Source organism: Ochotona princeps, chromosome 12, assembly GCF_030435755.1.
Source record: "Ochotona princeps isolate mOchPri1 chromosome 12, mOchPri1.hap1, whole genome shotgun sequence".
Taxonomy (NCBI): domain Eukaryota; kingdom Metazoa; phylum Chordata; class Mammalia; order Lagomorpha; family Ochotonidae; genus Ochotona; species Ochotona princeps.
The window spans coordinates 46,867,412-46,882,103 of NC_080843.1; the positions used below are offsets into that span (position 1 = coordinate 46,867,412).

General features: G+C 40.1%; 1 protein-coding gene across 3 annotated transcripts in view; it reads left to right on the forward strand.

The window, feature by feature from the left end:
- The window catches only part of LRCH1 (leucine rich repeats and calponin homology domain containing 1), a 205,813-nt gene that overhangs the window by 174,122 nt on the left and 16,999 nt on the right, over positions 1–14,692 (forward strand). For all 3 annotated transcript variants that reach the window (XM_058670758.1, XM_058670759.1, XM_058670760.1), the window contains 3 exons: positions 968–1,077; positions 4,136–4,273; positions 10,236–10,313. In XM_058670758.1, the coding sequence (XP_058526741.1) occupies positions 968–1,077; positions 4,136–4,273; positions 10,236–10,313 (326 nt within the window). The remainder of the gene's footprint in view (positions 1–967; positions 1,078–4,135; positions 4,274–10,235; positions 10,314–14,692) is intronic.

Sequence of the window (14,692 nt, forward strand, 5' to 3'; positions counted from 1 at the left end):
TTCTGTGTCCAAAATGTCCCAAAGGACTCCTCCACGGGGGAGCCAAACACAGCTCTTAGCAGTTCTTTGCTGTCTTCTGTATGTAGGGAAAGTTGATATTCTAGGATAAAAATTTCCAGGAAGAAAAAAAAAGTCTACCTTGGGCTTTGTAGTACAAAAATTTCCATTAAAAACTTTGCTTTGATCACCCTTCCATATGCAAGGTTTTTTGTTTGTTTTTTTTTGACATCTTGACTGGTCTTTAAAAGAAGGTACCCTCTAGGGTTTGAGGGCATGCAGTTTCGATACTCCACTTTGAGAGAGAGCAGTGTAGTTACTGTTCTCAGAGGTTGCGATGCCAGGAACCTAAGCCAACAGTATGCCCTCTTCAACTGCCTTTCATCTTGCCAACCTTTCTGAAAGGAATCGCTTGTGAGCTGACTTTTAGGATGTCCTGTCAGTGACGTAACAGAATTTCCCTCTTCTCAAATGGGAATCACATAGACTCACTGAGTTCTTGAACAAGTTCACCGAAAACGTGAGGCCACAAATGTTCACCTGAGCTTATTTTTAACAGATAAACTAGTTCTAACAGTCTTCTGGTTGGAGTAAATTATCAATCTAATTAGAGGATTGTGAGACTAGATTAAAACTGAAGAGTGACAACAGTGGAAACATGAGAGACACAGAGTGCCTGACACAGAAAGGCCTGGGGTGAACCCCGCAAGAAGCAGTACTCACCCTAACCCAGTTCAATTTGTTATCCTCAAACCAACAGCTGCTAGGTCTGCACCACCCAGGATAACTCAAGATGCGATCTTCTTTAGAATATTCAAATTAAACATTCTCTGTAATCATTTCTTTGTTTGAGGGGTAAATCTGATATTTGGAATAAACAAGGAAATTGTTTAATTTAAATATGAATAGCCCTGCCTGGCAGCCTGTGCAAGACAAGTCCTAAAGGCTCTTTTCCCTTTATCTGTTATAGTGTTTCTCAGACCTCAGAGAAATTTGGAATCTATAGACCCACAATTTACAATTCGGAGGAAAATGGAACAGATGAGAGAAGAAAAAGAGCTGGTGGGACAGCTTCGTGAGGTACCCAAGAACTATTATGTAACCAAATAGTAATTTTCAGAACTGAAATGGTATTTTACATTTTTGATAAAAAAAAAAAACAGTGGGAAGGGGCAGTGTGGTACACTGCGCGCAAACACACGCACCTACCTGGAGGCAGCTGGTGAGGCCTCCAGTACTCGGGTGCTTGTTCAACATGTGGGAAATCAGGATTGTGTTCTGTGTGGCTGGCTTCAGCCCTGCCCACTCCTGGCTGCGGTGGGCATTTGGAGAGTGAAACAGCAAATTGAAAATCTCTTTCTGTGTTACTCTGCCTTCCAAATAAATAAAAATAAATAAACTTTTGAAAAACATTTGGGAGCTGGTGTTATGACATAGTAACAACCTGTTGCCTATGATGCTTGTATCCCATAAAACTATCAGTTTGTGTCCTGACTGGTCTTTTGCTGGTCTAGCCAAGTGCTCTCTCAGGTACCTGGGGAAAGCCCAGGTGCTTGGGCCCTGCCACCCATGTGGAAGACCCAGAAGAAACTCCTGTTGTGGCCTGGTCAAGACCTGGAATTGTGGCCATCTGGGGAATAAGCCAGTAGATGGAAGATCTCTCTCAAATATCTGTCTTTGTAACTTTCAAATAAATAAGCTTTAATTTTTTTTAACTTATTTGAAAGAGCCACAGAGAGAAGGAAACATAGAGAATAAGGTATTTGTATTTGTAACTTTCAAATAAATAAGCTTTAATTTTTTTTAACTTATTTGAAAGAGCCACAGAGAGAAGGAAACATAGAGAATAAGGTATTGCATCCACTGACCTAACCCTCAAAGGGTTGTAGCAGCCAGATCCAGACCAGGTCAGAGCCAGGAGCCTCCTCAGGGTCCCCCGTGTGGACACAGGTTCCCAAGGTCCTGGGCCATCCAAGGCCACAAGCAGAGAGCTGGAAGGAAAGTGGAGCAGCCGGTATACAAACTGGCACCAATATGGGATCCTGGTGCATGTGAAGTAAGGGCTAGGCTACCATACCCAGCCCAAGGATGCCATCTTGTTGTAAGCGTCTGAGTTTTTAAAAGTGTAAGATTTTAAGCATGGTCCCTGGCCATAGCAGGGACATTGGCTCATTGCTCATGGTATTTCTTAGCTCCTGGAGGGCATGTCTACCTTCATGGTTACTGTTCCCACTTAGAAAAATCAGAAAGAAGTACAGCCAACTCTCTAACTGTTGGATTTGTGTCCCCAGAGTCCAAAACTGCATCAAAGCTATCTGTTAATAAAAAAAAAAAAAAGAAAGAAAAGAAAAAAACCCACAATTTCATCTGCAGGGGAATGCACAGCCCTTTTATATTAATATTCCCTGAATGGTACAGATTAACAACTATGTATATAGAATTTATGTTGGATTCGGTATTCAAAGTAATCTGGAGATGCTTTCTAGTATATAGAAGCATATGTGTAGATGACTGCCAAGACTACACCATTTTATTTAAGGCGCTCGAACTTCCATGGAATTTTGGAATTTTGAGGAGTGGACGGGGGCATCCTGGAACCAATCCTCCATAAATACCAAGGAACAACTTTGTGTGGAAGGTTAAATAGCAGCACAAGGGTCAATCACCAAGGAATAAAATAGGTTATTCCTCATCAAAGGCAGCACATTGTCAATTGCTAGATTAGTTCTTTAGATTTAGAGGGAAATACCATAGCTATGAGCAAGAAGAGTATAGGAGAGCTTCTTGAGAAAGATTTTATGTTAAATCTTTTATAACCAGTGTTTGTAGACTTTATTTCCCTGCCAGTTGATATCCTGAGTGATGAATCTGGGAAGAACAGAGAGACCTCTACAGTCTCCCAGGAACAGATAGTGAAGAAAAGGGAACATAGAGAACTCCAGAGAGCAGTGAGCTGTACAGATGAGACATGAGTCCTGTAAAGAAAGTAGAATTAGATGGAATTGAGATAGCTCAGCAAGTTTGTTCTGAGAAGTGACCTTTCTGTATGGTGAGCTGCTAATCAGGAGGAAAGAATTCCAAGACAGCAACCTCTTGGCACCACGTTGAGACCCTGTGGTTAATCCAGGGGCCCAAGTACAAGGGCCACCCACCTTTCACCACCCTCCACTCATCAGGAAGCCAGATCAGAAACGGAGCACCCAGGATTTAAACAAGCAGTTTGAAATGGGATGGTGATATGGGAGTAGTAGCTTAGCTCACTACATCACAGTGCTGGCCCTAAAATGTTGTCTGTCTTGACCATGATGCCAGTATTCCAGTTGTTTTAGGAAATTGTTGCCATTGTAGAGAACTAGGCCAAGGGTACATGGGATATGTTATTTATTTTTTATGATTTTTAAAATTTTTATTTGAAAGGCAAAATTATATATATATAGAGAGAGATGTGTCTGCTGATTCACTTCCCAAATAGCCTGTATGTCCAGAGCTGGTCTGATCTGAAGCTGGAGGTCAGGGACTTCTGAGTCTCCCATATGGGTGCATGAGCCTAAGGCTTTGGGCCATCCTACACTGCTTTCCCAGACCAGTCATGGAGTGCTGGACAGGAAGTAGAGCACCTAGGACTCAAACCAGCACCCATATGGGATGCTGGCACTGGTAGCAGAGGATTAATCTAGCATGCCATTGTGTTCACCCTGTGCTATATCTCTTACAAAAGCATATGAGTCTAAAAGTATGTCAAAATTACCAAAGCAATTTTTTTAAAAGGTTAAAAATTTATTTCTGAGCTGAAACATAGACCAACTGAAAAGCACCTCTTAATTTGTCTTCTACCCCATGTAGTCTGTCCAAATCCATCAAGTTTGGTTTTTACTAAGTCATTCTGCTTTTTAATATTAATAACCAAGGCTGAAGAAACATTCTTGTCAAGAAGTAATTTCATCAGTTTTTTCATTCTACTAGTTAGAGATTTACTTATTAAAAGACAGAGCATCAAAGAAAGAGGGACAGAGATCTTCGGTGTGTTGATTCGATTTTTAAATATCTGCAAAGCTGAGGCAGGACCAGGTCACAGCCTGTTTCCCCTCAGTTGCCTCCTTGTTGATAGCAGCTGACTTCCTTCTGATCTCCCCACCAGAGCATTGAAATGAGACTGAAAGTCAGTCTGCATGAAGACCTGGGGGCTGCGCTCATGGATGGTGTCGTGCTCTGCCATCTGGTCAACCACATTCGCCCACGATCCGTCGCAAGCATCCATGTCCCCTCACCAGCAGTTGTAAGTAAACACCCTCTAAGGGGACACTAGCTAGACTGGATAGTTGGTTAAGGATGCCAGGGTGATTCTTTCTCTTGGACCATAAATAGTAGAAAAACAAATCAAACAAAGGCAGGGAACTGAAACGGCATTTTCACTGTAGAGATGGAAAATATTTCATCTTCTGCGGGTAACAGGAGAGTAATGTGATCTCACGTGTCAAATTGAAAGAAAGTACTTATTGAGATGCTATAGGAACATGAAGCTTCCGTTTTTACCTGCTACTCAACAGTAAGAAGTCATGGCAGGAAGCTTTGTGTAGTCAGTTGCTTTCATTCTGCATGGAATCTCTCTCCTGGATTCCTCAATGGAGATTTTAGGACAAGTCTGAAATGATGTGGAATCTGGAAAATACCATATGGTAACCTTGTCAAACCAGCAGGGGGCTGGCCAGCCAGTGGGGAGTTCCACAACACCTCCATCAGTCACTGAGCTCAGTGACATTCTAGAGGTGGGAGGGGAGAATGCAAGACCATTAGTCCCCCAACCAAATCCTCACCTCCCTGGCAGGGAAGATGACAGCTGCCTTGAGTATCATCCTAGACATGAGCCAGTTGAGTGCTCCCACCATCAGTTCATAGGAAGCTTGCTTGGGTCCCAGACAAAAAGAGAACAAAGTCTGCTCTCCCCTGTTTACTAGAAGAGGCAGACAGGTTGAAGTGCTAAGCATGCACGGTTTAGATGAAACTTCCAGGTCTGCTTCTGAAAGCACTATGACTTCCCTGTAACGGGAATGTTCTTGTGAGGATGAGGTGCTGTGTAATATACACGCAGATATAAATCTCCATTATGATTTTATACGTATGTGTGTATATATATTTATGTAAATAATTTTAATATATTTATGTATGTATATATTTATGTACACTCACACCAGATTTTTTGTCAGATTTTTGTAATGTGGAGGCCTAATTTCAAGGCACAGTGTTTCTAAAATACCATCTAATCACGGTACATACTCTTATTTGTTCTGCTTTCTTTTCTCATGGCAGCAGGAAGGAGGATCTGATATGATACCATTTCAGTTGTCTGTTTCCTTCTGTAATATTGAACATAGTTTTTCATGCAAGCATTCACTAACACCCCATCCTTTCTTTCCCTCAGAACATAGTGAAAAGAACAACCATTTTGGCTCTGTTTCACATTTGCCCCAACAGTGTGACGTAGGACAGTAGTTCTGACTTGTGATGCAATAGGAAACTAGCCAGTATATTTTACAAACTAGGACCAAGCTGCCTTGAAGATGTTTGAGCTGAGTGTTAGTTTCTCTGTTAATAGCTTAAGTGAAAATGTCAATGTCTTTCCCAAATTATGAGAGAGATGCTGTGGACTCCTTGACCTCCAATTTGAATGTGCTTTTGCCATTTTATAGCACATAAGAAGGCACCATCTGTTGTGCATTCATATTCCTTAGGATACAGGCATACTTCAGCAAGCTCATGGGAAATTAAAGTAAAAATTAGGTTTATTTTGGGGAAAATCATTTTGAAATCCATATGTAGTCTTCATAGTATGTATTTCCATGAATTTTTGAAATACCCTGGCATTTTATTAATTCTTTTAGGAAAAGGTTAGAGCATTTTAGAAATGTCTTAGCGGTAGCACTATGGCCTAGAGGGTTAAGTCACTGTGGGTGCCAGTTCAAGTTGCAGCTGTTCCCCTTCTAGCCAGCTCCCTGCTAAGATGCCCAGGAAAGCAGCAGAGGATGGCGCAAGGGCTTGGGCCCCTGCACCCTTGTGGGAAACTCAAAAAAAACTTCTGGCTTCAGGTTGGCCTAACTCTGGGGGCCATTGGAGGAGTGAATTACCCGAGGAAGGTCTCTCCTCTCTTTCTCTCCACTTGTCCCTGCACCTACATGAGAAACTCAGATGGAATTCCAGGCTTCTGGCTTCAGCCTGGCTAAGCCCTGGCTGTTGCCTTCAGTTAGTAAGTGAACCAGCAGGTAGATAATCTCTGTTTCTGCCTCTGTCTCTCTCTCTTTCAAATAAATAATTAAATCATCAATCAGTAAACAAAAGAACATTGCAAATGATGTATTATAACCATCTAATAACTATAGTTAGAAGTGCAGCTTGCAAGGCAGGCATTGTAGGTAGTGGCTTTGACACCAGTAGAGATATCTCTTTCCACTAATGGAGTGCCTGGCTTTGAGTCACAGCTCTTATCCTGTTTCCAGCTGCCACTCTGCAGGAGACAACAGCTGGTGACTCAAATACTGTGGTCCCAGCCATCTGCATGGAAGACCCAGATTAAGGTCGCAGCTCCTGTCTTGCCTTGACCAAGCCCTGGCTGTCCCAGGCACTTTGGGAATGAACCAGAAGATGAGAGATTTCTGTGTCTTTGTTTTTAAATAAGACAAACAAAAAGTTAAAGCATCTGTACAGTTTAAGTGTATATTTTTTTCCAGTGAGCTCCTTCTAAAAATCTCATTAATATAAAGAGAACAGATTTCATGTATTTTGTAGATACAGTTCTAAAAAGATAACCATTCTTTCCTTCCTTCCCTAAATCCCCTCCCTTCCTCTCTCTCTTTTTCTCTTTCTTTCTTTCTTTCTTTCTTTCTTTCTTTCTTTCTTTCTTTCTTTCTTTCTTTCTTTCTTTCTCTCTCTCTCTCTCTCTCTCTCTCTCTCTTTCTTTCTTTCTTTCTCTCTCTCTCTCTCTCTCTCTCTCCTTTAAATTTTGCATATTTTCAGTCCAGTCTATACTCATAGGGTTAATTCACCACTTACCATCATATTCAACAAGTAGAGGTAGCAAGGGCACAGTTCTACAGAAGTATAAACAAAGGCATAAATAATAATCATACATTAAATGTGTGTTTTATTACTATACTTTTTTGTATTCTACATTATCTTTTGCATATTAGAGAAAACGTTATAGTTATTTTGGGGGTGAAAGGACTCTCTTATTTCACTAATCTTAATGGTTTCCAGTTGCATCCATTTTGTTGCGAAAGACAGAATTTAGTTTTTTTTTTTTTGGAAAATTGAAATTTTTTTTTTTTAATTATTTATTGTTTAACTTCAGTAATTACATTGTATTATGTGACACAATTACATAGATACTTGGGTTCTCCCCACCCCTCCCCAAACCCTCCCACCATGGTGGATTCCTCCACCTTGCTGCATAACCACAGCTCAAGTTCAGTTGAGATTTCCCCATTGCAAGCATATACCAAACATAGAGTCCAGCATCCTATTGTCCCGTCAAGTTCAACGGCTTCTTAGGTATACCCTCTCTGGTCTGATGACAGAGCCAGCAGAGCATCATCCCAGTCAATTGAAAGCTCCAACATACCATCAGCAAAAATTTACATCATTATGGAATCAATTGACATAGTAATGAGTAACCAATATGCTAAAAGTAAATGCGGGTTCCCAGCCACCTTCTGTGACCACCTCACCTATACTTCAATTTTAGTTTATACACAACATATATCATTCAAAACATAACATGTTATACTTAACATCATATCATCTTAAATTAAGGCAAACATGTGGTATTTAACCTTTTGGGATTGGCTCATTTCCCTTAGCATTATGGTTTCCAGTTTGGCCCATTTGGCCACAAAGAACTGCATTTTGTTTTTTTTAATAGCTGAGTAGTATTCCATGGAGTAGATGAACCATAGCTTTCTTATCCAATCCTCTGTTGATGGGCATTTTGGTTGTTTCCATGTTTTTGCAATTACTGATTGTGCTGCTATGAACATAGGAGTGCATGTTGGTTTCTCATAGAACAAGTGTTCTGGATATATTCATTAAAATGTCTATACTGCCAAAAGCAATATATACATTCAACGCAATCCCAATCAAATTGCCCAAAACATTCTTCATGGAACTGGAAACAATGATCCAAAGGTTCATCTGGAAGCACAAAAAACCACGGATAGCTAGAACTATCCTGAAGAACAGGAAGTTAGCAGGGGGAATCACAGTTCCGGACCTCTGGACATACTATAGGGCAGTGGTTATCAAAACAGCGTGGTACTGGCACAAAGATAGAGAGGAAGACCAATGGAGCAGAATAGAAATGCCAGAAGGAAACCCACACAGATACAGCCAAATAATCTTTGACAAAAAGACAAACGACAACCCAGGCAAATGGGAAGGTCTGTTCAATAAATGCTGTTGGGACAACTGGTTGATAGCCTGCAGAAACAAAAAAATAGATCCACATCTCTCACCATACACTAAGATCAGATCTAAATGGATAACAGATCTAAACCTACATCCAGAAACCTTCAAACTTTTGGAAGAAAATGTTGGAAACACACTGGAACACTTAGGGGTAGGCCCTCACTTCCTAAAAAAGACTCCAGATGCAGTAGAAATCAAGACCAAAATAAACAATTGGGACCTCATCAAACTAAGAAGCTTCTGTACAGCTAGAGAAACAATCAACAAAGTAAAAAGGCAACCCACAGAATGGGAGAAGATCTTCGCGCACGACTTAGGTGATAGAGGGCTGATCTCCAGAATATACAAAGAGCTACAAAACAACCAAAATGTCAAAACAAACAAGCCACTCAAGAAATGGGCACGGGAAATGGGCAAACACTTCACAAAGGAACAAACCCAAATGGCAAATAAACATATGAAAAAATGCTCAAGTTCCCTGGCAATAAGGGAAATCCAAATTAAAACATCAATGAGGTACCACCTAACGCCAGTAAGACTGGCCCACATGAATAAAAGCACCAACGACACTTGTTGGCGAGGTTGCGGGGAAAAGGGAACCCTACTCCACTGCTGGTGGGGCTGCAGGCTGGTACAGCCTCTATGGAAATCAGTATGGAGAATATTCAAACAACTCAAATTCAACATACCGTATGATCCAGCAATAGCACTCCTAGAATTTAGTTTTTATGACTGAGTAATATTCCATAGTCTATGTATGTGTGTGTGTACACCACATTTTATTTATACAATCATCAGTTGATGGACATCAGAGTTGATAACATATCTTAGTATCAAGAATTGAGCTGAAATAAACATGGAGGTACAGCTAAGTGAAATACTGATTTCATTTTATTTGGGTAAAATGCCGGTGTGGAATGGCTGGATCATATGGTAGATCTCTTCAGATCTCTGATAAATCTCCATACTGTCTTCCATAATGGTTATACTAGCTTACATTATTACAGTACCATGTTCCTCACACCCCCACCGACAGTTACAGTTTTTTGGTTTTCAGATGACCATCATTCCAGTTGGGGTTAGGAGATGCGGTTTTTACTGGCATTTCCCTGATGGTTAATGATCCTAAGCATCTTTTTATGTGTATGTTGATTATTTGGTTTCATCCTTTGATAATTGTCTATTCGTGGTTTTTGCCCATTTTTTAACTGGATTGCTTTTTTATTGTAAGGTTCCTTGAGCGCTTTATAAATCCTGGACATTCATCCTCTACCAGTGGCAGCCCAGGCTAATCCTCGTATAGCCATAGAACCAACTCTCCATCCATTTATAGCATTGGCTTTGCTCTCTGTTTGAGTGTTGGTACAGATGGTTCTCTACCCTGAGAAGTGCCATCCTCCAATCCTCTCAGCCCTTTAATATCTATTTGGTCAAAACCTTGATATTTTGGCTAATGGTAAGGTTGAATCTTCAATCATTGCATTTATTTCACATGCTTCTCTGCATGAATCTAGATAACAATATTAGAATGTGTCCTCCCTCACTTTGAGAGGTGATGCATTATCTTTATGGAGCCTGAAATGTGTTTTTCCATTGATTTCCTCTAGACTGACCTAAATGTTCTGAATGCTTTTGGACATCTTTGGAGTTTGCTAGTAAACTCTTCTGTTTCTCTAAGAAACATGCATTATCTGTGACATTTATAATGTAGTTTAAAATTATAACATGTTATTAAAAGTCTTCTTATTTTATTAATGCACTATTCTGTATATTTGTGTCTCTAGCCCAAACTTAGCATGGCCAAGTGCAGAAGAAATGTGGAAAACTTCTTGGAAGCGTGCCGAAAATTAGGAGTACCAGAGGTAACATCAAACGTGATTCCAGTAACTGTTTTATGGTGAAATATTGATTTAAAATGTGTATTTGATACCTTGAATGGATGTAAAGTATCCTTTTAGGTCTCAGAAAGGAATATTATTGAATAAATTAGTCAAAACTGCTGTATTGAAGTGAAATTACAGTGACTTTACAGAGAATGCTCAGTTCTGAGGAAGAAAATAATTGTACAAGTTTTGAAGTACTGGAAATTCTAAACATCAAAAAATAAATCAGCTTGTGTTTCATCTCAGGGTAGAAATTGCTGAGCTGCAAGTGAGCCTTCTCCTAGGTGCAGTGGGAGAAGATTGGGCAGGTGCAGGCTCTGCTCAGACCCAGCTTTCTGCAAAGACCTACAGTCATTGACTGCTTGTAGATTTTCATTCCCCATGGTTGTATTTTTGATATGCAAATCAAAATAATCAACACTGAAAATGTTACACACACCGTTATTATTTTCCTAAATAATAATAGTATATATGTGCTGCTTTATAGTTTGTTAATAATTTACATTTACATTCTCTTCTGTAGTCAGCTGTAGGCCCAATTGGCAGTTCTCTGCAGCCAACCCAACTACACAGCCTGCCACCTTTTCTTCTTGGCAAAACAGTGGATCCTGATGCTTTGCCATATGATACTAGATTTCCCACCATTGTCTATACCTGCAATGCCATGACCCACTTAAATAGCAGAATGTTAGATTTCTGACTGTTGCTGAAGGACTAGTCTATTGTAATAATATGGGGGAAGTGGGAGTAGAGAGTGTGGGAAAGGAGGAAGAGGAGGTGAAGGGAGGAATCTATATTTGCAAAACAATATCATGGAAAATAATAGTAATAATAATAATAAAAATGGAAAAAATCTGTACCGTTAGTAACAGAGAAGTGTTTCTTGGGTAGACAGGAGCCAGACCACCTGAACTTTGGAGTTAGTCTTCTAAGTGGAGAAGTATATCATTGTGATAAACAGAAAGTGATAGAAACTGTATTTCTTATGATCTTTTGGTTTCCTAATGTCCCAAAAATAAAACAACTAAAATAAGATTTTGTTGAGTATGGAAAGAATTACTCTACGGAAATAGACAAAAGGACTTTTCCTCTTCTCTCTGTCCTTCTTTTTCCCTATTTTGTTTTCCCTCTGTTTTTTGTTTTTTGTTTGGTGGGGTTTAGAAGTCAGGACTAGTGACTGGCTTCTAATCAGGTTTTAGGAAAAGGAGAGCATTAGGAATGAGTTTGTCCTGTATCAGTAAAGGGTAACTTTCAACATAGTTTTTAAGCCTGCTCTTGTTTTCCTTGTGATGATGGAGTGATTGTCTCTGTGGTCAGCTTTTCTTTCAGTGATGTTTATCTGTGTGTCTCAATACTTTATGAATGTATACATTCTTGGCTTTGTATGTATCTGAAATGCTTAATGTACCTTTTCTAATGATGGGATTCTATATGGGTTGCCAAGATTTCCCATGAGTGAACCCAAACTCTCAGACCTAGTTTCATGATAAATTATTCATGTGTGTGCTAGAAAACACTGGTGAGTTATCATCTGACCTTCTATGATTTTCTGAAAATTCATCAGTGATTTTTGGCTTACAGTGAGACAAAATTAAGTAGAAGTGCCCCAAGCCATTTATTGTGAGTCAAGATTGGTAATTATAATTTCCTTTTAAGTGAGAAGAAGGAAATTAAATTACCATAAAATGCAGAGCAAAATCTAACATAATTTGCAACTTATGCCCTTAGCAGAGGGGCCCAAACACAAATAGGCAACTCACAGTTCCCAAGAAAGTTGAAATACAGGAAATGATCTTCTTAGCCAATATCCCAGTTAACTGTGCTTGGTAAAGTGTAGATAGCTTACAATATTTTTAATGTTAAATTCATGTTTTAATGTTATATAGTTGAGAAAGATGCATGCCCATGTGGATGACCGATTAGGGTGGGAGCTTATAATATTTTTTAAATAATTCAAGATTTTTTTGGAGACGTGTGTGTGTGTGTGTGTATACCAATATAATCCAGTAGTACTTTACTGATTATTAGAGTTACTGTAATTTCATTACTACCATAAAAATCTGCTAGTAATTGGACTCCATTAGTAAGAATGGTAGAGGAAGTAAGGAACATTCCTAGTTAGAAAGCAATTGGTCAGTCTTGCTGTTGTGCTCCAAACAGTAAACTTTTGTCCTACAGAATGCTTGAGAAAATGTGTTCTTTAGGGAGGTGGGTCACATGGCTCCCCCCTCCTTAGATCTTTATGCCTTTTTTACTTTTTAGGAGGATTATTGTTTGAATACCTACCTGGCACAATGCAACTGGTGATTGTATTAAACAGATAGTTGTATCACAAGACCACTTGCAGAAATTCTGGCATTTTGAAGAACTGGTACTTGACAAAACATAGAGTCTGCAGTATTACTTTTTCCTGTTGCATTAAAGTTCTTATTTGGGTGACACTGATTTATTACGCATTAATCAACAGTTAATTTCCTCTACTTTGTGGGATTTTTCTACTGGTTTTGCCCTCTATGTGCATAGGCACACACACTGCAGAGAACTTGAGTCCTGCCTTCTGTATGTTAAAACTCATGCCCAGGGTGAATTATGCAGGACAGCCTGAAGAGTCACAGCTGTGCTCTAAGTTTGAGATTTGTTTCCCTTTGTGATAGAATGGCAATTGAAGCCACAAGGCAGAATCTGCACTTGGTACAATTGTATCAGATGCATGTGAGTGGAATACAGTGGCTGAGCGATTTAGCTATTGTGTGCAGCTATTACTACCCACCAAGTCATTCAATAGGGTGGAAGCAATTTTTAAATTGTCCTAATTGCTATAGTTTCTAATGTTTTCTTTAGAGATCTCCGTGAACCTGACCCCAAATTTTCATTTCAGGGTCGATCACGGTTTATGAAACTGTTATGTGTGCCTCAGAAGCAGTTCATTGTTGAATATTAGGGAAATGTATCTGCACAGGATGTGGCAGGGAATCGCCCCCATTCCCTGGATTGGGGTCCCCCAGTGGTATGCCTACTTTCTATAGAAAATGTGGCTTATCTCTACATGGGGCTTCATCAGGCTGGTTCCACCCAGAATTACAGGCTGGGTGAGGCACCATGCAATGTAGTATTGAGATGGGCTGGTCAGATGATGTACCTGTTTTGACTCTGTCAGCTTGGTCTTGAAGACTAGCCGTGTGGGATTCCAGATTCTCCAGGATATATATGCTCTTTGTACCACACAGCAATCTGAGTCTAGTAAGTCTTGGGCTCATAGGCTTTGTGTTGGTATGCTGAAGTTTGTTTTACTGTTTCTGATCAGCTTGTCCGTTACTGGCTTCCAGCCTAAGGATAGTCATTTCATAGCTGGCTGTTGGGCTTTCCAAATCCATCCAGATTTAGAGCCATTGTAGGACTGTTTCGTCAAGAGAGAGCACCAATTTGTGAAGCAAAGTGTGTCTGTGTGTGTGTGTATTTATATATACATGCGCAGGTATTTATGTGGTTCACCAGGGAAATTTGGCTATTGAATCTTAAATATGAAGCCTTGGTCTCAGACCTTTGTGGGAAGTGAGTTTCTTAATGTAGTAGACTTGCCCTCTTTAGATGAGCAAGGAACACAGGGTGGAAATGTACCAGCTGGTTTGATATCTAGCCCTTCATCTTCATCACTGACCCCAGAGGAAAATGTGCAGAGGCAGACTTGGTGGTGTGGAATCCTTGGCAGCCCATGGCCCCTTCCTGCCAGGCCGGGACTCCCAGGCATTTCTCAGCACTGTAGCAGGCAGGGGGTTGTCATTCCCTGTTCACTGAGACAGGTCTCTTTGTTCCTTAGCTTCTACATTAGCCAAATAGAGTGAAAACATCGTAAAATATATTCAGATGCTGAAAGTAGTTATGTTACTGTCACTGGAATTAGGAATTTTCTTCATTTTAATAACTTTCATATTTGCATTTTATTGTGTTTTATAATGATATGTTACATTTGGAAGTACTTACTTATTTGAGAGGCAGAGAGATACTCAGAGAAACACTCCCGAGATGGCTGCCACATGCTGCTCTATGGGCAAGTGGAGAGCTGGGTCTCCCTCATGGTTGGCAGGATCTGTTACTTGGACCATCAGCTGCTACTTCTCGGGGTCTACGTCTTAGGAGGCTGAACTCAGAAGCGGGCCAGGACCCAAACCTTAGTACTCTGATATGAGACGCAGGCATCCGAGTGAGCATCTGAACTTCTAAGCCCGGCTCTTCTACTTGAGCCTGTTGTGAAGATGCTGTTCAAAGATAGTCTATATTGAAGCTATAGTTTTTTTGTTTCAAGTCAGCAGTTAGAAAAAACAGTTCCTTTTCCTCTTTAAGTTTTTCTGCCTCATTTT